General features: G+C 37.7%; 1 protein-coding gene, 1 long non-coding RNA gene and 1 pseudogene across 4 annotated transcripts in view; all 3 read left to right on the forward strand.

Annotated features, from left to right (window-relative positions):
* Nucleotides 1-25,431, forward strand: part of MYOM1 (myomesin 1) — a 155,146-nt gene that overhangs the window by 73,038 nt on the left and 56,677 nt on the right. For 2 of the 3 annotated variants that reach the window (XM_086682558.1, XM_086682557.1), the window contains 7 exons: nucleotides 853-1,052; nucleotides 3,915-3,971; nucleotides 9,988-10,112; nucleotides 14,839-15,022; nucleotides 15,515-15,689; nucleotides 17,722-17,843; nucleotides 21,492-21,688. In XM_086682558.1, the coding sequence (XP_086538684.1) occupies nucleotides 853-1,052; nucleotides 3,915-3,971; nucleotides 9,988-10,112; nucleotides 14,839-15,022; nucleotides 15,515-15,689; nucleotides 17,722-17,843; nucleotides 21,492-21,688 (1,060 nt within the window). Of the gene's footprint in view, nucleotides 1-852; nucleotides 1,053-3,914; nucleotides 3,972-9,987; nucleotides 10,113-14,838; nucleotides 15,023-15,514; nucleotides 15,690-17,721; nucleotides 17,844-19,290; nucleotides 19,579-21,491; nucleotides 21,689-25,431 lie in introns of all 3 variants that reach the window. The other variant, XM_086682559.1, reaches the window with a different exon arrangement.
* On the forward strand, nucleotides 3,978-6,973 carry LOC147575521 (uncharacterized). Its single transcript, XR_015242478.1, has 2 exons — nucleotides 3,978-5,870; nucleotides 5,922-6,973. It is a non-coding gene; the product is annotated as an uncharacterized LOC147575521 (long non-coding RNA).
* Nucleotides 5,897-6,058, forward strand: LOC112868456 (U2 spliceosomal RNA; annotated as a pseudogene).

Consider the following 25,431-nt stretch of genomic DNA (forward strand, 5'->3'; position numbering starts at 1 on the left):
ATGCTGAGCCCCTAGCCCCGTCTATCAGGCCAATAGCATGATATGAACCACTCCACCCCAGACACCAACTGCAATAAAAGCACCCAGTTAGAAATCAGAGGTTCTAAGCACTTAATCTTTCCCTGCCAGTGGGCCTGGGAATTTCCCTGCATCTCATCAATCTCATCTGTTAAGAAACAAGTATATTATAATACTCTCTTCACCCTTCTACCTACACAGCATATAATGATCATTAAGTAGGCTTTTTCCAAGGGTGCCTGGCTACTCGGTAGAGCAGGCAACTCTTGATCTCAGTCTCATGAGTTTGAGCCCCACATTGGGTGTGGAGATTACCTAAGAAAAAAAAAGTGAGCTCTTTCCAAACTACGGTATAAACAGGTACATTTAAGGTGTTAACTTCCTCAAACAAAATTTTTATTTTTAAAAGAAAATGTGTAAAGAAGACAAAGAAAGAAGTCACCAACAATGGAATTAAAGACGTCAGCCAGGGAGATGTCTGGGGGATCCTCCCTCTTAGTCTCTCCAATGTCGAGAGTGTACATACCTGCCTGCTGCTTCTGCTTTTTCTCCCCAAAGTTCCTCTGCCTAGCATACAAGGCCCTCAGCTGCTAGTTTTCAGGGAATTTAAAGGAAGTATATGTGTTTAGGAAGGATCTGAGGCTTCTTTCTTATTAAAGAAGACACATTGCAATTAAGTGGAACCGAGTGCATGCAGTTAAATAACTACTGAACCACACCCGAGCTGGATATTTTATAGGGAGATCTGAAGCAATTGGGTGGGTTTGCAGCTTTGGAGCTATTAATTTAGTCAGACTTCTTTTAATTCTTATTGATCACTCTTTTTCCCCATAGGTGTGAGGTGGGCACAGATAGCTGGTCTCAATGCAATGACACACCTGTGAAGTTTGCTCGTTTTCCAGTCACTGGGTTGATAGAAGGTCGTTCTTACATATTCCGAGTTCGAGCTGTGAATAAAACTGGAATAGGTCTACCATCTAGAGTTTCTGAGCCCGTGGCTGCTCTGGATCCAGCTGAGAAAGCTAGACTGAAAAGTAAGCATTTTTCAATTTTCAGGATCTTCTTGAACCTTTTTTAAATATATTTATAACTATAGTGCAGCTCATTGCGAGGTCATTCCTCCCCCTTCCACTAGAGGGAGAAGAGAATAGGAAATCCTTTATGGGTTAGAAAATCCTAGAGGAAAAAAACAAAAACAATTTGTTTTCTTGACTCATCCATTCACTAAGAGCTTTATTTTTTTATTTTTTAAAAAATAATTTATTTATGTTTAAATTTAAATCCAAGTTAGTTATCATATAGTGCAACAATGATTTCAGGAGTAGATTCCTTAATGCCCCTTACCCATTTTGGCCATCCCCCCCCCCCCCCACAATCTCTCCAGCAACCCTCTGTTCTCTATATTTAAGAGTTAAGAGCTTTATTTCTTATTTTGATTCAGAAAACTTCTCCTTATTAAATTGAGTTCTGGTCATTCTGTTTGAAATGAAATATGATAATCAAGAGCCTGGGAAGCATTTTTATTCATTTTATTAGCACACTCCAAATATGTTTTTCCTTTAATTCTTAAAATTATAAGATGGTCACATCTTTTGATGGTCACAATGGGGAAGGGAGGTCGTTATTGGCATCTAGTGGGTAGATGCCAGGGATGCTTCTTTTTTTTTATTTTTAATTTTTTTTTTTATTTAAAAAAAAAAATTTTTTTAACGTTTTATTTATTTTTGAGACAGAGAGAGACAGAGCATGAACGGGGGAGGGACAGAGAGAGAGGGAGACACAGAATCGGAAACAGGCTCCAGGCTCTGAGCCATCAGCCCAGAGCCCGACGCGGGGCTCGAACTCACGGACCGCGAGATCGTGACCTGAGCCGAAGTCGGCTGCCCAACCGACTGAGCCACCCAGGCGCCCCAAGGGATGCTTCTTAACCTAGAATTTGCCCCCTAGAGCATTAATATCTCCACCGTGAGTTTCTTTATATCAAAGGAAAAGCACATTTACAACATATCTGATCTATACTTGAGTTTCCATATCAGACCATCAAAAATAATCTTTTCATATATTTAAACTCCAAGTCTCAATGTCAAAACCATGGTATATGAATTATGCTCTGCATTTGTTTCATGGGAACCCATATGCATCCTCAATAATAGAAACCACAAAATGATATTTTAAAAAACTGTTCGAGGGGCACCTGGGTGGCTCAGTCGGTTGAGCATCTGACCTTGGCTCAGGTCATGATCTCGCGGTCCATGAGTTTGAGCCCACGTTGGGCTCTGTGCTGACAGCTCAGAGCCTGGAGCTTGCTTCGGATCCTGTGTCTCCCTCTCTCTCTGCCTCTCCCCTGTTCATGCTCTCTCTCTCTCTCTCTCAAAAATAAATAAACATTTAAAAAAATAAAAATAAATCATTGGATATTAACACTTCAGTCTATAACAGATTTTTCAACCTTGGCCCTATAGACAGTCTAGGCCAGATAATTCTTTGTTATGGGGGCTGTCCTGTTCATTGTAGGATGTTGAGAAGCATCCCTGGCATCTACCCACTAGATACCAATAACGACCTCCCTTCCCCATTGTGACCATCAAAATTGTCCCCAGACATTACCAAATGTCCCTGAGGTGCAAAATCACCCCAGTTGAGGACTGCTAGTCTATGTCCTATTTGCAGTGTTGTTTGTTTGTTTGTTTGTTTGTTTTGTTTTTGCCTTAGGTAGATGTATGGCGTCACAAAAAGCTAAGCTCCAGAAAAAGTCTGGAGACTTTTTCTTTTTTTTTTAAAAAAAAATTTTTTTTTCAACGTTTTATTTATTTTGGGGACAGAGAGAGACAGAGCATGAACGGGGGAGGGGCAGAGAGAGAGGGAGACACAGAATCGGAAACAGGCTCCAGGCTCTGAGCCATCAGCCCAGAGCCCGACGCGGGGCTCGAACTCACGGACCGCGAGATCGTGACCTGGCTGAAGTCGACGCTTAACCGACTGCGCCACCCAGGCGCCCCCTGGACACTTTTTCTAATCAGGCTCCTTGATTGCCCTCTAATTACTTTTCACTTACTATCTGACTTCCCTCCCTCTTTCCTAATTCCATCTCATTCTTTCATTTACTCTATTTTTTAAATAAATTCCAATGAGAGTAAGATTCGTTTGAATTGAAAATAGGTTATCTTATGTATTACCGTTCTGTTTCTGTACAAACTATGCTGAAAAGTCTGGTGATAAAGCAGGAGTTGAACCATTCTCTCTGATATTTGTGGGAACACAGAAGTGAATTTCCTCTTCAATGAATGAATGAATGAATGAATGAATGAATGAAATGGATTTAAATGCATTTTACTCTTTTCCTGCCCATCTCACCCATTTTTCTTACTCCAGATCTAAGCTGGTTTCCTTCATAAATAACACTTGTCAAAATACAATGGAAAGAAATCGCTTTCATTGAACTGTACTGCAGGATTCATTTCATTCACTTTCATTTCATTGTACTGCAGAATTAGCCCCCCTCTCCTCTTTGAGCTTCATTATTGCAGATAAATAACTACTGGGCTTACAATTGTTCCAGAAAAGTTTCCCCCAAATACATGCTATCTCTTAAGAAGACATGAGGGAACCTACATGTTTCCAGAGATCTATATTGAATAGTAAACAAACACAGGTTATTTACCTTGCTTGCAAAAGTACATTTCCAGAAATATTGACTCCAACTAGGCAGGTTCTGTGCTCTAGCAGATTGTGAGTCCCTTGAAGACGTAACACCATATATGTGCTCAGTAAGATTCATTATGAAAATACCTAAGCAAACTAGTAACAAACTCAATTCTGACTAATATGGCCAGTTTGTGAATACAGTTGAAACTGCATTTAAGAATTTTGTGATTTTTACATTTATCTATGTTTAGGTCGCCCTTCAGCACCCTGGACTGGACAGATCATTGTCACTGAAGAAGAACCTTCAGGTAAAACTCGGTTTTCCCCAGATATTATTGCCCATGTTTTGCCATGTGGTTTATCCTTTATTGTGAAGGGTACAGTGCATATTATTTAAGATGTTTAGAGAGGACATTCTGAAATATTTGGATACCATAAAGGAATTTATATTTTCAGAGAATCACTGTTTTAAAAAAAGGTTTATTGAGGTACAGTTGACATATAGTAAATTGATATCTGTAAAATGTACAATTTGATTAATTCTACATGTGTATATTCCTGTGAAACTGTCACCATGATCAATATAATGAACATATGCATCACCCCTAAAATTTTCTCAGGCCCCTTTGTAATTTCTTTCTCATACCTCTTCCCCATCTCCAGGCCATCACTGATCTGCTTTCTGTCACTATAGTTTGCATTGTCCAAACTTTTAGATGAATGAATCATACTCATTTTTATCTTATTTTCCTCACTGAGCATAATTGCTTTAAGATTTATTCATGTTGATGTATATATCAGTTCATTTCAATTTTTTCATCCATTTACTGTCAAAAATTTCTATGAATATCCTTGTTAAGTGTTTGTAGGGACATATGCTTTCATTTTTCTTGGATGAATACCTAGGAGTTGAATGGATAGGTCATATGGTAGGTGTGTTTAATTTTTAAAGAAACTGCCAACTGTTTCCAAGATGGTTATACCACCTTGCATTCCCATCAGCAGTATGTGAGTTCCAGTTGTCCACGTTATCACCAGTAGTGGTATTTTATAGTGGGTGCATAGTGGTTTTAATTTACATTTTCCTAATAATGTTGGGCATCTTTTTTTTTTTTTTTACATTTATTTCTTTTTAAGAAACAGAGTGAGACAAAGTGTGAGCAGGGGAGGGGCAGAGAGAGAAGGAGACACAGAATTTGAAGCAGGCTCCAGGCTCTGAGCAAGCGGTGAGCATAGAGCCTGATGTGGCGCTCGAACCCACAAACTGTGAGACATGACCTGAGCCAAAGTCAGACGCTCAACCGACTGAGCCACCCAGGAGCCACAATGTTGGGCATCTTTTTATGTATATATTGCCATTTTTGCATCATGATGCTTGAATCTTTGCCAAATCAAGTTTACTCAGATATTTTTCCTGCTTTGTTTTCTAGAAATGTTACAACATTAGCTCTTAGATTTTAATCTATGCTCCATTTCAAATCATTTTTTTCTATATCGTGTGAAGTAAGAACCCAAGTTGTTATTCTTATTATCCTTATCATTTTGCATATGGCTATCCAATTATTTCAGCAGTCTGTTCAAAAGATAATCCTTTTCCCATTGAATTGCCTTGGCACCATTGTCAAAATCAATTGGTTGCTTATTTCTGGACTCTCTATTGGTCAATTTTATTTTCTCTACACCAATCACACTATCTTGATTACTGTAGCTTTTATAAGCTTCAGGTTGTTGTTGTTTTAAAAAGCTTCATAGTTTAAAACAGAAAACCAAACACATAAGTAGCTTCAGAGTTTTGAAATTAGGTAGTATTAGTCCTCTAATTTTTTTCCCCAAAGTTGTTTTTGCTATTCTGTCTTTGCATTTCCATGTAAAATTTAAAATCAGCTTATTAATTTCTATTACAAAACTTATGGAGATTTCAACTGAGTCTTTTATATCCTTAATGATTTTCTATCTACTTGGTCTATTAAATTGATAGAGCAGTGATGAAATCTCTGACTGAAAAATAGATTTATGTATTTCTTCTTGCAGCTCTACCAGGTTTTGCTTCATATAGTTTGAGGTTTTGTTATTACATGCATAAGTAATTTATCTTCTAATGAACTGACCACTGTATTATTCTAAAGTGATACTTTTTATTCATGGTAGTGTTTTTTGTTTAGGAATCTACCTTGTCTGATATTAATGTAATCATTCCAGGGTTGTTGGTTTTTTTTATTAGTGTTAGCATGGTATCGCTTCTCAGCCTTTTGGCTAAGATCAAGTGTATTAGTGTTAGCATGGCATATGGTTTTCATCCTTTTACTTTTGACCTATATTTAAATTGTATTTTTGTAGGCAGCATATAACTGAGTCTTGATTTTTTATCCACTAGGGTAATCTTTGCCTTTTTACTAGAGTGAACAATTTACATTTTGTGTGATCATTGATATGGTTGGATTTAAATCTACCATCTTGCTATTTATTTTCTATCTGTTCCATGTGTTTGTTTCCTTTTCCTCTTTTTCTACTTTCTTTTGGATTTAGTATTTTTTATTATTCCATTTTAGCTGTGTTATCTTATTAGCTATAATTCTTTATTTTGTATTGTAGTAGTTCAGAATTTATAATATACATCTTATCACAACCTTTCTTCAAGTAATATATTATTTCATGTATAGTGTAAGAACTTAAAACAGTATTATTCCATTTCCCCCTTCAAGCCTTGATGCTGTTATTGCATGGATTTTATTTGTGTATATATTATAAATTGCACAATACATTGCTGTTATTTTGGTTCAAATAGTCACTTATCTTTCAAAGAAATTTAAAAGTAAGAACAAATTTTCAAATATTCACTCACATTTTTACCATTTCTGTTGTTCTTCATTTCTTTGGGTAGATCTCTTTGTTTTTTTAAGGTTTATTTATTTTTGAGTGAGAGAGAGACAGACAAGTGCTAGTGAGGGAGGGCAGGAAGAGGGAGACACAGAATCTGAAGCAGGCTCCAGGCTCTGAGCTGTCTTCACAAAGCCCAGTGCGGGACTTGAACTCACAAACCATGAGATCATGACCTGAGCCGAAGTCAGCGCTTAACCAACTCAGCCACCCAGGTGCCCCTGTGTAGATCTCTTTGAATCTCAGGCATTTCCTTTACTATTTCTTATAGTGCAGGCCTGCTGGTTATGAATTATTTTTTTTTTTGTATGTCTGAAACAGTCTCTGTTTCATCTTCATTTTTGAAATATATGTTCATTGGTTATAGAATTCTAGGTTGACAGTTTTCCTTTCAGTACTTAAAAAGAATTTTTTGTAATGTTTATTTATTTTTGAGAGAGAGAGACAGAGCTCAAGAGGGGAAGGGCCAGAGAGAGAGGGAGACACAGAATCTGAAGTAGGTTCCAGGTTCCAAGCTGTCAGCACAGAACCTGATGTGGGGCTCAAATTCATGAACTGAGAGATCATGACCTGAGCCAAAGTCAAACGCTTAACCAACTGAGCCACCCAGGCACCCTTCCTTTCAGTACTTTAGAAAGGATGGTCCATTATAGCTCAGACCTACACTATAAGAATGACTATTGTTATTCTTACTTTGTCCCTCAGATCTTTTCCTCTCTGCCTGATTTTAATAGATTCTTTTTATCACTGGATTTACAGATTTGATTATGATATGCATCTGTGTTGTTTCCTTCATGTGTCTTGTGCTTGGGGTGTACAAGTTTCTTGGATTCATGAGATTGGTTTCATGAGATTTGGAAAATTTTTTCACCAGTATTTCTTCTTTAAATTTTTAAAAAATGTTTATTTTTATTTTTGAGAGAGAGAGAGAGAGAGAGAGAGAGAGTAAGTGGGGAGGGGGCAGGGAGAGGGACACAGAATCTGAAGCAGGCTCCAGGCTCTGAGCTGTCATCACAGAGCCCAATGTGGGGTTCGAACTCATGAATTGCAAGATCATGACCTGAGCCGAAGTCAGACACTCAACCGACTGAGCCACTCAGGCACCCCTCACAAGTCTTTCTTTAAACATCTTTTTTCTGTATCCCTTTCTCTCTTCTCTACTTTAGGAAATCCAATTACATGTCACTTGAAACCACAGCTTGCTGATGCGATATCCATTTTTCCTTTCAGTCTTTTTTGATTTCTGTGTTCCATTTTAGACATTTTCTAATACTGTGCCATAATTTTACTATCCTTTTCTTCAGTGTCTAACTTGCTGTGAATTCCAGTCAGTGTGTGGGTTTTGTTTTGTTTTGTTTTCATTTTAGGTTTTGTAATTTACAGCTGTAGAAGTCTAGAACAATTTGTATTATTTTTACATTTTCCATGTCTTTAATTAACAGGTTTAATCTTTATGCTCTGGAACATAATGAATATATTTATAATAACTGTTTTTATATCCTTGCCTGTTAATTCTATCATCTGTGACATTTTTGGTTTTGTTTTCATTGATTGATTTTTCTCCTCAGAAGGGGCTATATTTTCATGATTCTTTGCATACTTAATAATTTTTCATGAGATGCCAGACATTTCGAACTTACATTGTTTGGTGCTGGATATTTTTGTTTTTTTATAAATGCCCTTGAGCTTTGTTCTGGGGAAACGATTTGATCTTTCAAGGGTTGCTTTTGTTAGGTGAAATCAGAACAGCCTTTAGTCTAGGGATAATTTGGCCATACTACAGAGGAAATATCCTTCTGAGCAGTACTCTACCGGATGCTTGGGAATTAGATTTACACTCTGACTGGTGGGAATATGGACTCTCCCAGGCCCCATGAGAGCTTTGAGGATTGTTCTCTCCAATTCTTTTGTGTAGGTTTTCTCCAGCCTCAGGTGGTTTCCTCATATTCATGTGCTGATCATTACTCAGGTGAACACTCCAGACAGACCCTCTGCAGATCTCTGAAGCCTCTCTCTCAGTGTAGCCCTTTCCTCCAGTATTCATCCTTCTGACTCTATCTGTAGATAGATACCTTGCCCTTCCTGGAATTCCAGCTTTTTTTCCTCCAGCTGGGGAGACTGCCAGGCTCTACGTGGTTCCTCTTCCTGAGCTGCTGTCTTGAACTTCTCTCTGGACAATAAACTAGGACAATAGTAGAGCTCACTTTAATTTGTTTCTCTCCTATCAGTCATCATTGTCCTAAGACAGCTAATATCCAATGTCTATAGACAGGCGTTTCATGTATTTTGCATGGTATTTTAGTTATTTGACATGGAAGGGTTACTCTGATGTCAGGAACTGTGGAGGCTCTAAAATTTTACCCGACTTACAAACTAATATATTTTCTACCACAGTTTCATAGATGCTGGCAAAAGACAAGAGAGTCCTAGATCAGAAACAAAGGGCTCTATAATTCACAGCGTAGAAGACCACATGAGCTTCACGTTCCCATTATTTTTCCCTGCACTGTCTCCCCCTCCCCACACCAAGTCCCACAGGGTGGTATGGAGGAGCACAGATGGGTGTGCACACACAGTACATTTGTGTCACATCTGAGAAACCTTGTACTTAGGACACCCCAGTATTATAAGGGGGCTGCTAACAGATCTACCCAACCTTTCTCTGAAGGACATTATCTTTACTATTCTGGGCAGAAAACAAGACAACTTTCTGCCCTAGAGAATATACTATCTCATATTCCAAGTTTGTTTGCTTTCCAAACATCCTTGAAAAGATATTCTATATATTTTCTTAATGTTTATTCATTTTTGAGAGAGAAAGAGACAGAGTGTGAGTAGGGGAGGGGTAGAGAGAGAGGGAGACATAGAACTCAAAGCAGGTTCCAGGCTCTGTGCTGTCAGCGTGCCCTGAAAAGATATTCTATAAAAAGCTGATATAAGATGTACAGAAAGTAAAACTTATGTCGTTACTACTGTTTTTTTTTTTTTTTTTAATTTTTTTTCCCAACGTTTATTCACTTTTGGGACAGAGAGAGACAGAGCATGAACGGGGGAGGGGCAGAGAGAGAGGGAGACACAGAATCGGAAACAGGCTCCAGGCTCTGAGCCATCAGCCCAGAGCCCGACGCGGGGCTCGAACCCACGGACCGCAAGATCGTGACCTGGCTTAAGTCGGACGCTTAACCGACTGCGCCACCCAGGCGCCCCTTGTTACTACTCGTTTTTAAGGACCAGAAAGAAAATCAGAACTGTCAAGCAAAGAAAGTAAAATTGTGGCTTTGAGTGAATGAATGAATGTTTTAGGAAGGATTTCAGAGTTGGGGTATTTCTTTATACTGTGGAGAAGTAATGAACTCTTCCCCCAGTAGGAGAGAAGCATCTGTGCCTTTTGGAGCATGCTGGGCTTCCCAGAGTGTGTGCTTTTCACTTTTCCTCATTGTTTTTCAGAGGGTATTGTTCCTGGGCCCCCCACAGACCTCTCTGTCACAGAGGCCACCCGGAGCTATGTGGTGCTAAGTTGGAAGCCCCCTGGCCAGCGTGGCCACGAGGGCATTCTGTACTTTGTGGAAAAGGTAAGACTCTGGGATCAAACATTATTACCTCATGCCACTTCCTAAAGATTTCTTTAGAGAACTAGAGCTTAAATTTCCATTGTGTCCTGAACTCTTCAAACCCATATAAACTATGAACAATCTTCACGGAAAAATGCATATCACACAAAACTTTGCCTAAAAGTTCAGGGGGTGTATAGATCTGTGAAGCTCACCCATAGACTCCAAAGAGGCCCACAGACCTCAAATTATAACCCTTTAAGAAGAGAATTGCTCCCGAAACTGTAGATTGTTCATATGGCAGTTTTCTAGAAGATTTCTCTGTCTCTCTCGCTCTAGTAATAGCTTTTCATCTCTCTACAATTTGTCTTAAGCAGTCGAAACTGAAGATCAATGAGGGTAGATGAGCCAGAGGAATAGAAGTGACAATACTTTCAGAATACTGTCAGATAGCTGGAGGATCAAAGAGAGAAAGTCCTTACATGCTGCCTGGCACTTGGCCAGCGCTACTCTGAGTGCAGGTAGTAGGATGGGGTCAGAGATTGCAAAACAGCATGAGATACTGGCTAGTTCTTTCCCTCAAATATCTTGTAATTTTATTGTCATGCTCTTGGAGAGGGCAGCGTATAATGAAAGCCTAAAATGGGTGGAATGATGAGAATTATATGTGAATCTACCATAGACACAGATCTAAGGGCAGTTACAGTAAGCATTTATGCCCAGAAAATGGAGAAGAGCCAAGTCCTAGACAGGACGTTATTTGGGGCAAGTGCCCTAGTTTCAAGGGCAGACACAAAGGAGGAGTATCTGCCAGGCAAAACATAATTGCTCCCGGGACGGGGCATTTCAAGAGAATTTACTTAAAATGAGGTTCAAAATCCATTCATTAAAAAAGTTTTGATTAAGATATAATTGAAAAAAATGAAACTAAAATAAGCTTATTTCCTGGTACCCATAAGAACATTTACATTTATACTGGCAGCCACACACCATTATTTTTGAAGAACAACAAATGAAACAATTGGCTGTATTTTTTGTGTATTTTGTTTTTATAAAATTGTGTGATAACAGGATAAGTTGTCATTTACTTTACATTTTACCTTCGTAGTAAAATTATGGAAAAGGTTTCTACTTGGCAAAAATATTACGGAGCTTGGTGAGTTTTCCTAAGAGCTTTTGCGTTTCATCCTTAATGCTATTCTGATCATTCAATTTCAGAACATCTATTAGGTCACCTTCCCTGATAATTATTACAGGAGAATAGACATGATGGGTATATAGGTACTTGAAAACTTCTGCAAATTAGGTGACAACATGAAAGTAATATGCATCTATCTTCATGGCCTTTTAGTTATTTCAGATCATCAGAGAATATTATACTAGCATTAAAAATGCTAGGGTCTGTGGTTTTCCTATTTTAATTAATAAATGTATTAATTTATGTCCTTTTTAAAGACATTTATCATGTCTTTGAGGAGCATGCCTCACTTCTCCTTGTCCCTAGCACATTGGTAACAATAAATGGATTATTTCTGTAACATGGACATCTTTCAAAAGAATCTGATTTTACTAAAAACATATTAGATTTTTTATTGTTAGTAATTTGTATATTTTCTAGATATTAACCTCAAATTAACTAGAGCTTGAGTAGCATTTCTGATTTTAAAATTTTTCTTTTCTTTTTTTTTCTTAATAGAGGGCAAGACTAGAGTGGAAAATGTTTATTTCCTGGTGTGCTTAATACATACCCTCCACTGAATCTTTTCGAAATTCTCCACAGGAAGAGAGTTCTGAGTAAGCTCTCTGACAGTAATTACCATCTTTCCTATAATAATGACACAGTAACAATATACCACTGAGGCGTTTTCTTCAAATGAGTCAACTTTGGCTTCTGTTAAACATTTCCTCTGGTCACATAAACTCTAATTTCTCCAGGAAAGTCTATTAACTTCCCTAGACCTAAATACATATGAGTCTGTGATTAAAAATGTAAGTGTTCATCCACGAGCAAACCTGGCATGGAACAGAGGGAACATTTCGAGTGCAGGGTGAGCAGAGAGGCCTGTAAAGGCATGGCTGACGTATACAAAAGGCCCAGGATGTTGACATATTGGGGGAGCAGAACATGTCCAGAGACCTAGGGCACACTTACAGAACTATCCAAACATCACACCGTTGTCCTGAGCTGAGACTCAAGCTATTCTTATGAGCCACTTCTAATACATTGACCTTTCTAAAGAGAAATGGTCTATATGCTTTTGTCCCGCAGCACATTTTCATTCCCAGAATATTCATGCCCATGGGAGTTCTGCTTCTTTACCCCTGAGCTTGCACTTCTTTACAGAACTTTTTACCAGAATTTGCATGCACATAAAGCACAAAGTCACCTGTCATGGCTAAAGCTTATGCCCAGTTACATCATGTCTGTGAGCCCTAAAATGGTTGATAGTGAGGGGTTTATTAGCAAGGTTATTGGATGGATCGGTCTCCAGTGTTCCCAGCCTTCCTATACTGTGTTCTTCTCAGCCCCAAACTTTTTTCTCAGATGTCTTATGTCTTCAGCTCTTTCTCTCTCATTCCCTTATCAAAAATCTGGTCCTGTCAGAGATAAGGGTTGTATCATTTGCTAGCTCTGTTTCTGCATGCAGGGATGTTTATCAATGACCAGGCACTGTTCTTTTTTTTTCCTTTCATAAAAATTTATGTTTATTATGCTTAATCAAATGTAAGTGATACATCCAAGGAAACATTTGCTATTTTTTTAAATGAAATTTATTGTCAAATTGTTTTCCATACAACACCCAGTGCTCATCCCAACAGGTGGACCAGGCACTGTTCTAAGCACTCTGCACATGTTAACTCACCTAATACTTGCGGTAACCTTATGAGGGAAATGCTTTTATTTTCATCATGCCTATTTTGTAGATGAGGAAATTGAGGCTTCGATGGGGCATATAATTTGCTCAGGGTCACACATTTAGTAAGAGACAGAGCTAGTATTTGAACCCAGACAGTCTGGCTCAGTTTCATATACTGTATCCAACTAGTATACATTGCTGCCTTTCAACCTTCCCAAGCCTGTCTTCTCTGGAAAACATGGATAATCACACAGTGCTACCTCCACAATACTTAGTTCAGAGCACAGTTGAGAAGATTAAAGAGTTACAATGACATAAATCCCCTAGCATAGTGAAAGGCAGCTATCATTTTTTATTATGAAAGTATAAATGACTGATAATTGTTATATGTTTCCCAGGGGAGAATGTGTCAAAATGAATTAAAGCCATAAACTGAAGAATTGAAGGTCTGGGAGAATTTTACCCCTCAGTTATCAGCAGATTGACTGGTTAGGGGGAATTTATCCTCTCTACCCTTCCACACACAATGACACATCATGAAAGATTCTACAAGGGACTTTAGAGGTTACCCTGTCACATTTGCTTATTTTGCAAATGTTAAAACGGAGACCAAACAATACTCATGTGACTCTCCCCAGGTCACATGTCTTATTCTTAACAAAGCTAGGACCAGAGTGGATGCCTCTGGATCCTTTTCACCATACCATGTTGTCTCTCATTTCAAATCCATGAAGGTTATGCCAAACGATATACCAGTATTTTTATAGTCCCAAGAATGTATCACCCCTCACAGCTGGTCACTATATCGCAAGATTTGGATTTCTGGAAAAGTCTCTTGAAACTGTTCAAAAGTTCCAAAGCAAAATCATTTCTGCTGACCTTGGGCAGAATTGAGAGTACAAATAGGAGGGGGAAAGGATTACTGAAGACTACTGATAGTTTTCTCACTATATTCTCTACCAAAGTGCAAATAGACACCACATCCTTTCAAGGATTTCAGAGTCACTCTAGACCACTTTAATTCCAAGAATAGAATTGCTTTAAATTAGTTTTTCCCATAATTTATTCTAAAATATGGGTAAGAAAAAAAGAACATCTTTATCTTTCATTAGCTTCCGTCCTTCCTTCCTTCCTTCCTTCCAAATTCAAAAAAAAAAATTCATTCATTCAGGAAAAAACAATTGTTGATTATTTCCTATGTGTCAGATACAATTCTAGGCTCTGGAGGATAGCAGTGAACAAGACAACTCTCTGAACTCAATTCACTGAAACTTATTTTCCAATGGAGGAGATGACAAATAACTTAATTTCAAATAGAGATAAGTGTTTAAAAAAATAATAAAGCAAGGTAAAGGATAGAGAGTGATGAGAAAGGAACAAAGAACTCTTTCAGATTCTTTGGTAGAATAGGGAGGCGGTGGTCAAGAAGGGCTTTCTGAGGAGGTGGTGTTTGAGCACAGACCCGAATGATATTCTGAATCATTAAATAACACTCAATTAAAATAAAAGTTTATAGCAGTGAAAATTAAAGTATCTTATATAGCACATTAAATTGAATTACCCACCCTAAGAATTAGAAAAGGATCTGACTCCAAGCAGTCCTCAAAATAAATTAAGGTCTTTTATAAGTCGATCAGTGATCTTACTTGGTTAATAAAGTCAGTGAAGTATTAAAGTATTTATCAAACAATGCAAAGCCAATTTTATTTAGATAATCCTGTGGACTACAGATGCTTCATCCCCATTTCCTCCAAATCTCTTCTCCAGTTCAACTCACTGGTAACAGGTAGGTGGTTTGTTGACGGATAAATAAGACTGCTAGATGCCTGGCCTAGAGGTCCCATTTATTCTTGCCGTGCCGTGAATGGGTCTCACTGTTTGGGCTGCAGTGTGACGCAGAGACAGAAAACTGGCAGCGGGTGAACACAGAGCTCCCTGTGAAGTCTCCCCGCTTTGCTCTCTTCGACCTGGCTGAAGGGAAATCCTACCGCTTCCGCGTCCGCTGTTCTAACTCGGCAGGAGTGGGTGAGCCCTCAGAGGCAACGGAAGTGACCGTAGTAGGGGATAAACTTGGTAAGTGTGGAGTTCCCTTGAACAACTGTAAACTTCTTTTACTTCAATTTAAAAAAAACTTCCAAAGCAAGTACTCATCAGAACGTATATGCCCGGAAGCAAAAGTAGTGGCATCCTTCTTTCGTATCATGAATTTAATTGATAACTATACTTGACTGATACATTTCAAAAATTCATTATTATGAATGATGAAGTTATGAAAAGTAAACCTCTTTGGGAGTTTCAACAGTATTGTTAATGTATTTTTTCTGGAGTGGGTTGGTAGGTTCCTGGGTATTTAGTTTATCATTATGCCCCCACACTAACATATTTATTTTTTTTTTTTATTTTCTGCTTTAACAAATATAAAGTAAGTAACTGTATGTTTGAAATGATTACTTACGTAAAATTTATGTGTGTGTGTGTGTGTGTGTGTGTGAGAGAGAGAGAGAGATAAGAATGAAGTTTTTTAAACCACACCTGAGTTTGATCATCATTTTCCTCCTTTGTCAGATATCCCAAAGGCCCCAGGCAAAATCATCCCAAGCAGAAATACAGACACATCAGTGGTAGTTTCATGGGAGGAATCCAAAGACGCCAAAGAACTGGTCGGGTACTACATAGAGTCAAGCGTGGTTGGCTCTGGCAAGTGGGAGCCCTGCAACAACAACCCTGTGAAGGGCCCACGGTAACCACAGTGTTGGGGGGTGGGCTGTGGGGAGTCTTCTGACTCTAGAGCATAGAGGCTATCAGGAGGAAATCAGCCATGGACCCATACAGCAGCACCAACATCCAGTGGAGGAAGACTTTAAAACATTATGCTTTAAGGGGTGGCTCAGTTGGTTAAGCGTCCGTCTGACTTCAACTCAGGTCATGATCTCATGGTTCATGTGTTCGAGCCTCACGTTGGGCTCTGTGCTGACAGCTCAGAGCCTGGAGCCTGCTTCAGATTCTGTGACTCCCTTTCCCTCTGCCCCTTTCCTTGCTCATGCTCTTTCTCTCTCTCTCTCTCTGTCTCTTAAAAATAAATAAATATTTAAAAAATTTAAAAAGAACATTATGCTTTATATATCCAAATGAATTAAAAATTGAACATTACTGCTATATATTTTTTTAAAAGTTTACTTGGGATATTAAACACTTAGAAACACATTAATGCCAGCTATGATGGGCTCACTTTATAGCTCTTTTCTGATTCTTTTCCTTTATGCTATTTGTTCTTTCTACCCCTCTTTTGTGGTCTTTAATATCCAAAGTGATAAGATTTCAAGGGTCTAATAGGCTCTAGCTGACATAAAATAGCCAGGCATTTTAAATGAATAGGAAAAAAGTATCAACATTTTACAAATTTTGAACATGGTGAAACTCAGTGCTAAGGAGACATAAGTAACACCAAAAAAAAAGGACACTCAGAATACTTTGCCACTTCTTTACATGTGTTTCTAATATGGAGAGGGTTTTTTTCTTGCTTTCAAATGTTTTGTCAACCAGCCTTGCAAGTTGATGATGAATTCTGGTCTGCAACCAAACTCTGAGACTCCTTTGATTTAGGACCCATCTGAGAGGAGAATTCCCCCTGCCCCCACCAGAATTGTCATGCAGGCTTGTTAGGCAGCTTCTGGCATGGCCACTTTCAAGTCCAAGGACCCCCATAGGATGAGTTGTTTCTTTTGCAGAACATGAGAGAATAGAGACAAATCAATTAATGGGTGAAAGCAATATGTTTTTCAAGAGATTCACTTGGCCTGTTTACTCATTTCACTGTTACTCTCAGTTCCCAGCATTTTCCTGGGGCTATTTAGAAATGTTTATAGAGGGTGAGGCAGGGTCTGCCTTTCCACAAACAGATGGCAGCTTCTCAAGGGCAGGCACCATTTTCTATTCATCTCTGTGTCCACAATACCTAGCTCAGTGCCTGGAACACTGAAGTGCTCAATAAATATTTGCTGAACTGAGCTGACCTGAAGAATTGGCCTCATTTATGTCTGCCTTCATTAAATATTCCAACTTTACTAATGGTAATAGAGTCATTAGCAGACCTGTTATTTCCTCTGGTTACAGTGTTCAGGATGGATTAAAATGTTACAGTGATTCATGAAACAGCTATTTATAGCCATAATAGCTATTAAGGAAGGAGGTTGTTTTATGTGTGAAACTGCCCATGGATTCACACCTCATTACTGGATCCTCATTTCTAAATGGTTATCCATATTTCATCTTATTTTCAGATTCCAGTGTCATTTCTCAAGTCATTATGCCTTCCCTGGTATGCAGGGAAGCAGTAACTAGGCCTCTGTAACAGGGAGCAGCCAGTGTCTTACAGCCATAAGTGTAAGCCTGAAATAGCCATTAATGAGATCATTAATATCACCTATTATTTATTAAAAGACTCCTCTATGCCAGACCCTGAAATAAGTACTTTAAATACAGCCAATCTTTACACAAAAGTTATTATGGAGGCATTATTATCCCCATTTTACTGATGAGCACACAGAGCCTCGGAAAAGTTAAGGTACTTAATGCAGGGGAAACCCAGGACTCTGAATTGTTTGATAGAGTTTAGAAAATCGCCTTAATTAGCTGCCTTCTTGTCTAAAGCACATACATTACCTGATCTCTCTACGAATTATTTTTATAAACCCAGATCATTCAGTTAAGCTAAAATCATCTTGTCTAATTTGCCTGCTAGAAAAGTTTTTAAAAACTCCTTTTCCTTTTAGATTTACTTGCCATGGACTGGCAACTGGCCAGAGTTATATCTTCCGGGTCAGAGCAGTTAATGCAGCTGGACTTAGTGAATATTCACAGGATTCAGAAGCGATTGAAGTAAAAGCTGCTATAGGTAAGTACCTTCTGCGTAGCTTTGGAGGGCAAAAAGTGAATTTTTATGTTATAAAGGAAGATACCATCCTCGCCAGAAATGGTTTTAAAGCTTCTAGTACTGCTCGAGGGTTCTGTCCTCAGATGATCATTTTCTCTGACTCCAGGTGACAGCTAACCTTCCATAGCCATCATTTTACAGATCTTCATCACTTACCCAGACTCTGTGCATCTGTAGCCTTGCCATCTTCACAAGTCCGAGTGTCCTCAGATAGTTCCCATTGTGTGAAACTCCATTCTAACTTCGTGCTCATCCTGGGAGTGTGGAGGGCCATCCGGTTCCGTGAAGTGGTATATCACCCATAACCCACGTCATTTTGTACCTAAATGCCCTTTCACCTGCGACAAAGCCTGGCTCGTTTTCACTAACAACATGCTTTTTATAAACTCCTCTAAATTTCGTGCAAGATACTTGTGGTTGCTTGGTCATATGCTACATTTCTGCTCACAAAGTAATCAACAGAATAAAACCCGTAATAAAGTAATTGTATGAGTGTACATGATGTGCCTCCCAATCTTAGATAAAGCAGGAAAAGGACCCACATAGTTCAGAGCACTAAAAATGATGTCTGTGATAGAGTGACACACATTTGAAGGGAAAGATTTTTTTTTTTTTCTTTATTTATTTTTGGGACAGAGAGAGACAGAGCATGAACGGGGGAGGGGCAGAGAGAGAGGGAGACACAGAATCGGAAACAGGCTCCAGGCTCCGAGCCATCAGCCCAGAGCCCGACGCAGGGCTCGAACTCACGGACCGCGAGATCGTGACCTGGCTGAAGTCGGACGCTCAACCGACTGCGCCACCCAGGCGCCCCTGAAGGGAAAGATTATTTAATACCAGTTATCTTCAGTTATCATGCCGTATTACTTTTTAATATTCCTTATAATGGTAACGTTTTACCATTTTACCATTATACGTTCCGTATAAGGTAACTTTTTTTTTTTTTTTGAGGTTGGGAGGTACAGACCATTAATATTTCAGTAATGTACATAATTCTAGCTGTTATAAAATCAGGATCTTTAATGTATGTCCTGTGCACTTTATGATCCATTCTGCCCCCTCATTCTGTGAATTAAGAGGACTTAATATCTTTCAAAAAACGTCAGAAGTTTGCTTTTTTCTTGTATATACTTGGGTTCTGCAAATCAAAATGGTTCCTGTTTCTGTCTGTGGTTTTTTGTTCTCATTTCTTCTTTTCCAGAATATGGAGAAGTTGAAATGTTTCCTTGGTGTAAATTATGTGAAACGTGTGCTTTCCATATTTCTTGCAAATCTGAGTGATTTCTGTTAAACTAAGATTACTTGTTCTGTTTGTGGTCCTAATGGTTTCCCCTTTGTTCTGTTAAGTAAGAGCAATTTGGACTGTGTCTGGGCTCAAAGCGTTTCTGTTGTTATCTGGTGATTGTAGGGGGAGGAGTGTCTCCAGATGTGTGGCCTGAACTGAATGATACACCTGGTGGACTAACAGACTCCAGGGGAGGCATGCATGAAGCCTCCCGGCCAACCTTTAAGAAAGATGCTTTGCTTGGTAGCAAACTTAACAAACCTTCACTACCCAGTAGCGCTCACAACCTGGGCCAAACAGAAGTGAGTAAAGTAAGTGAAACAGTTCAGGAAGAGCTTACCCCATCACCACAGAAGGCAGCTCTTAAGGGGAAAAGTAAGTCTGACCCTCTGAAAAAGAAGAAGGACATAGGTGAGAGTTGAAAGAGTCAACTGTTCCATCTGTCTCCATCAGTGTCCTCACCTCATTGTCCGGATCACACTCTTCCATCTGTGTTCACTTTCATCTATGTATATTCTTAATTTTCTGTGTTTTCAGCTATCCATTTGCAATACTTTTGTCTAGTGAGTTGTAAAAGTAATTTTATATGAGCTTGGCTTTTATGCATAGTTTACTGTGCTTAATGACAATAGAATAAGGTGATTTGGTTATAGAGTCCTTTTTGGTTTCTCAGACAGACACAGGTTTAGCCTCATTTTGCTAAGAAAATTAGAGCTAAGAGCACAAAGAATTTGAGAATCACAGCCTATGTGAGGTCCTTTGAAATGTTTATGTTCAGTACATGTATAGGAAAAATATTTTACAAAGAAGTCACATTTAGTCAGGATCATAGTTATTAACTTCCATTGTTTATCTTCAGGTGTTCAAGTTATCCTTCATATTTAATTCAAATGAATATGAGTAACATTATCTCTCTGAGTTGCCATGAAAAGTTTAATAGGGTATTATAATCATATAAAGCTAAATTCTATGATTTATGAATCACATTCCCAGAACTGTTTTAAGACTATTTATCAGTAAGCTCAAAATTTTCTGATTAGGATATTTGATACTTGTGTCTTATATATTCTAGGAGACAGTATTTTTCTTATCAAATAAAAATGAAATGATAAGCATATACTGACAAACTATAGCATGCCTGTCTTCCACCCCCTATTACTACCCTACCCCTAACTTCTGTAATGTATTTTTTTTGACACCTTTATTGTCCCTTCAACTTTGAGATGGGATATTCATTTGAGAATTCACATTCAACATTGCTCTGTAATAGGGAGAGAGAGAGAGAGAGAGAGAGAGAGAAATTTCTTTTTTAATGTAAAGAATGAAGGAGGTTGGTGAGGGGGAAGAGAAACACATGTATTATTTTTAAAATCTTTATTGTTCTGAGAATCTTTTGAATAAGAATAGTTCTTTTTTTCCTATAATCCAAATAAATATTTAGAAAACTCTTTCTGATGTTATTGCACATCTAGATGGATTTCTTTCCACCATCTCACCTTCTCTTTCTTTATCAAAAACCATAATTTAGCAGTTAGGTGAAAAGTTGATCAGCAAAGCCACATAAATGAAGTAAGTCTTTTAAAACATCGTCCACATGTATTTCTGGTTATGCACTAATAAACACAGTGACAACTATTCAGTATTTTGTACTATATGAATAATAGTCCAACATCAGATTAAAAATAATGCAGCAAAAAGTATTATGTAATAAGAGAAAAATCACATGGCAGATTGTGCCTGGCTTTAAAAAAAAATTTTTTTTAAGGTGGCATTTAGCTGAGTTCCAGAATAAGATTTGTCCTGTGTGTAGACAGAACTTGTTTAGTTGTAAGGTCTCACAAGGGTATGTATGCCCAAATGGTGAAATGCTATCCTTTTGGAAATAATATGGAAATTCTCAGTAAGGAAATTGAGGGAGAAATTAATATACACATTTCATTTTCCTCAAGGAGCAAATAGAAACAAAACTACATAAAGAAACAAAAATATATATCTTGGGGAAAAGATGTCTTCTTACGGGTAACAGAATCACTTTTCATATTATTGCACCATCTTGCTGTTAGTATTTCAAAAATTATTCTTCCGTGGAGGGGTGGGGCAGCTTCTTTTTATCTTTGCAATAATAATTGCAGTGCCCTTTTTACTGTGTGTTGGCTTTTTTCTCATACACCAGATTGGATGCCAAGTTACTGATCAGTCTCACAATTTAGTCTCATACTGCAAGAGCCTAGTGCCCTCTCACATGGTACTAATGACATGAGTTTAATGTACATAGAATCATAAATGCATTTCTGTCTACTCACGAGCGATTCATATTGCAACAGCGGCACCATCTCCACCCTATGATATCACTTGTCTTGAAAGTTGTCGTGACTCGATGGTTCTTGGATGGAAGCAACCAGATAAGAGTGGAGGGGCTGAAATTACTGGCTATTATGTGAACTATCGTGAGGTAATTGACGGGGTACCGGGAAGATGGAGAGAAGCCAACATCAAAGCTGTCAGTGATGAGGCATATAAGGTAAATGTGTGACCTTCTGTAGTGTGGAGTGTCATGTATATGATGACACGGTCACTTGCACACCATGCACACTCACCTACACACCCAGCACCTTGTAAATGATTCATGTCATTACTCCAGGGTCCACTGTCTGCAATGACATGAGTTTTGTCATTGTCATATATGGTAAGTCATATAAGGTAAGTAGAAGTGATCTGACCAGGAAGGATTTGTATTTTCTGATTCATACGCATAAGCAATAACTTCCCAGAACATTTACTGTGAAATGTATATCTATTATAAAAATTAGTGTTTATTTCAAGACTTATGAAATATCTGTAACCAATATGCCACTAGCACCAAGGGTCCCAGGATCCAAATGACTAGATTTTTAACTTTCAGTGTTCAAATGACAAAAGATAAAGGGACATGGGCCTGGGGGTCAGACTCAGCTCACCACTTGTGAAGTGTCCCCCATGAAGGGATGGTTCACATGTGTCTACCCACAAGTTTCCCTTCTTCACTGCTTTGCCCATCTCAGCACACTTGAAGGGTCTTACTGTTGCCACAACTATGCCCCCCCCCCCTTTAGAGCATTGTCAGCTGGAGGAAAGTTACCACCTCCTAGTACTCACAGAACCCCAAGCTGTGGGGGCAAGAGCAGGGCGAGGCTGGGGGAATGCTTTCCCTAACTCAGTGCCACGCTTTTTAAATCTAACATTTAAAATTTATGAAATATCACACACATACTGAAAACATAAAGAATAAAACAAGAATACTTAAAATAAAATTATGTTTTTAAGATTCTTCCAGGTCAATGTGTAGCTATGACTTCATTACTGTGTTGTATTCTATCATAGGACCATCTCACAATCTACTTTTCCATTCAGTTATTGATTGATATTCAGGCATTTTTGCATTCATAGCTGTATCAAACAGTGTAGCTATGAACATTTTTGTTTGCATCTGCTGGCACATACATGCACTAGTTTCTGTAGGTTATTATCTAAAAGTAGAATTGCTGGTCCAGAGAGTCTGTTTGTCTTCAATTTTAGTAGATAATTCTATACTGTTTTTCTAAAGAGTATGAGAATTCCCATTGTTGCACATCCTTCTAACACTTGCTATATTCACACATTCTCAGTTTTGACAGTCAAAGTGTCAAATGAGTCTGAACATCTCTTCCTGTATATACATATTCCACTTGAAATCTCCTTTTATAACATGCCTATTCAAAGGTTTTGCCAGTTTTCTACTAGGTTTTCTTACTGACTGGTGATGTTCTTTATATATTCTGAGTTTAAATCCTTGGTAGCTGTAGAATCTGCGTCTATCTTCTCCCATTTATTGGCTGGCATTTTCTTCTTCCTATGGTAGTGACACTAGTTTTAATGTCAGATTTATTGTGGCCAGACTTAACAGCATTGGCTTTGTCATTAGTGATTGCTGTACCCCCGCACCCATTTTTCAAGAGATGCCTTCGCTATTGAAGGTCATGGGGATATTGTATTAGATTACCTTCCCAAAGTTTTATGGTTTGCCACTTACATTAAAGTCATTACTTCACCTATAAATTTTGTGTGTGGTGTAAAGTAAAAGTCAACATTCACTTTCCCCCCATGGGTTTTCAGTTGTCCCAGCATTATCTATTGAAAATTGCAGCTATTCTGCTAGGCTATCTGTATCATGTATCAAGTTTCTTTGATGCGAGTGTCTGCTTCCATATTCTCTATTTTGTTCCACTGGTCTGTTTGTCTACCACTGGGCCAGTACCACACTAATTTAATCATTACCACTCTATAGTAAATTTGATAACTGGTAGATCAAATTATCTTCGTTTATTTTTTTATTCCAAGGCTATTTTTAGCCCTTTGCACTTTGATATAAATTGTAGAATTAGGTTACCAAGTTCTACCAAAAACTAAGACAAGCAAAAGAAAATATAATAAGAAAAATTAAATTAAACAAAAACATTTTAAAATTCTGATTGGGATTGTATTGACTCTACAAAGAAATTGAGGAATCATTGATATCTTAAAATATATTTTTAATGTTTATTTATTTTGTGAGAGAGAGAATGAGTGCAGGAGTGGGGGAGGGGCAAAGAGAGAGACTCCCAAGCAGGCTCCCTGCTGACAGCAAGGATCCCAAGGTAGGGCTCAACAAGGGGCTCGGCTAGGGGCCTGATCTCAGTCTCATGAACCATGAGATTATGACCTGAGCTGAAATCAAGAGTTGGACTAACCAACTGAGCCACCCAGGCGCTCTTGACATTTTTAAAATATTAAATCTTCTAATACATGAACATGATATTTCTCTCCATTTATTTTGGTCTTCTTTAAAGTTTCTCAATAAAGTTTTATAATTCTCCATAGAAGTCCTACACATCATGTTATTTATTTATAGGTGTTACATATTTTCAGTGTTTAAATAGTATATTTTTATATCATTTTGTTATTGCTGGAATATAGAGATATACCTAATTTTTATACATTGATTTTACATGTCATTGTTATGTATAGGTTTTTTGCTAAATTGTCTCATAATTTCAAAAAGCTACCTATGAACTCTTTTTGATTTTTTATGTATCATCATAGAGATATACCTAATTTTTATACATTGATTTTACATGTCATTGTTATGTATAGGTTTTTTGCTAAATTGTCTCATAATTTCAAAAAGCTACCTATGAACTCTTTTTGATTTTTTATGTATCATCATATCATCTGCAAATGACAATTTACTTCTTCATTTCCAAATTTTATATTTTTTGCTTCATTTTCTTAACTTTCTGCTTAGAGTCTTTACAAAATGTTGATAGAAGTAGTGGTCTTGGTCATTCTAGACTTGATCTTTATCTTAAAAGAAAACCTTTCAACATTTCACTGTTAAATGTTATATTTACTATCAGTGTCTGATAGACATCTGTTATCAACTAAAGGAAGTTTCCTTCTGTTCCTAGTTAAGAATTAATTTAAATTATCAAATTTTTTTCTGAATCTATTGATATGGTTATACAGTTTTTCTCTTGAGTTTTAATGTGGTATATTCTACTAATTGTCTAATGTTAAAACAACCTTGCGTTCCTGGCATAAATCCAAACTGGACATTATGTATACTGTGTCTGTATATTACTTGATTTTTTTTTTTTTTTTTGCTTATTATTGTTTAGGAATTTTTGCCTCTATGTTCATGAATGAAATTACCCTGAGACTGTAATGAATTTGATATAAATACCTGACAAGGATAGTACTGGAAGTGAAAATTCCAGGAAAATCTCACTTTATTGAGATATAATTCACATATTGTAAAATTCACCCAATTAAAATGTTGCTTTATATATTTTGAAGGGATGTTATTAGATGCATATGAAGTGACTTTCTGTATCATTAACAATGTGTTTTTCCTTAAAGTCTATATTATCTGTTATTAATAGAAACTTACCAATTTTCTTTTGGTTGGTGTTTGCATGGTATATAATTTTTCATCCTTTAACTTTCTATCTATCTTTAACTTTATGCTTTATATGTGTCTTTTAAAAATAGTATAGGGTTATGTATTTTTTCCTACCTGAGAGTCTTTGTCATTTAACTAGAGTAATGTTACTACTAGTTTCTGGGTTTGTTTTTGGTGGTTATTGTAGAAATTACCGTGAGCAAATTAACAATCCAGTCTGAATTTATTCTATTGTTTTACCCTTGTCTGAGAAACATAGAGCCTCAAAATACCTTAAGCCAGTTCCCAACTTGTATGCTATTGTGTGT

The sequence above is a fragment of the Puma concolor genome, chromosome D3, assembly GCF_028749965.1.
Source record: "Puma concolor isolate L17-30 chromosome D3, mPumCon1.1.hap2, whole genome shotgun sequence".
In the NCBI taxonomy this organism is placed as follows: domain Eukaryota; kingdom Metazoa; phylum Chordata; class Mammalia; order Carnivora; family Felidae; genus Puma; species Puma concolor.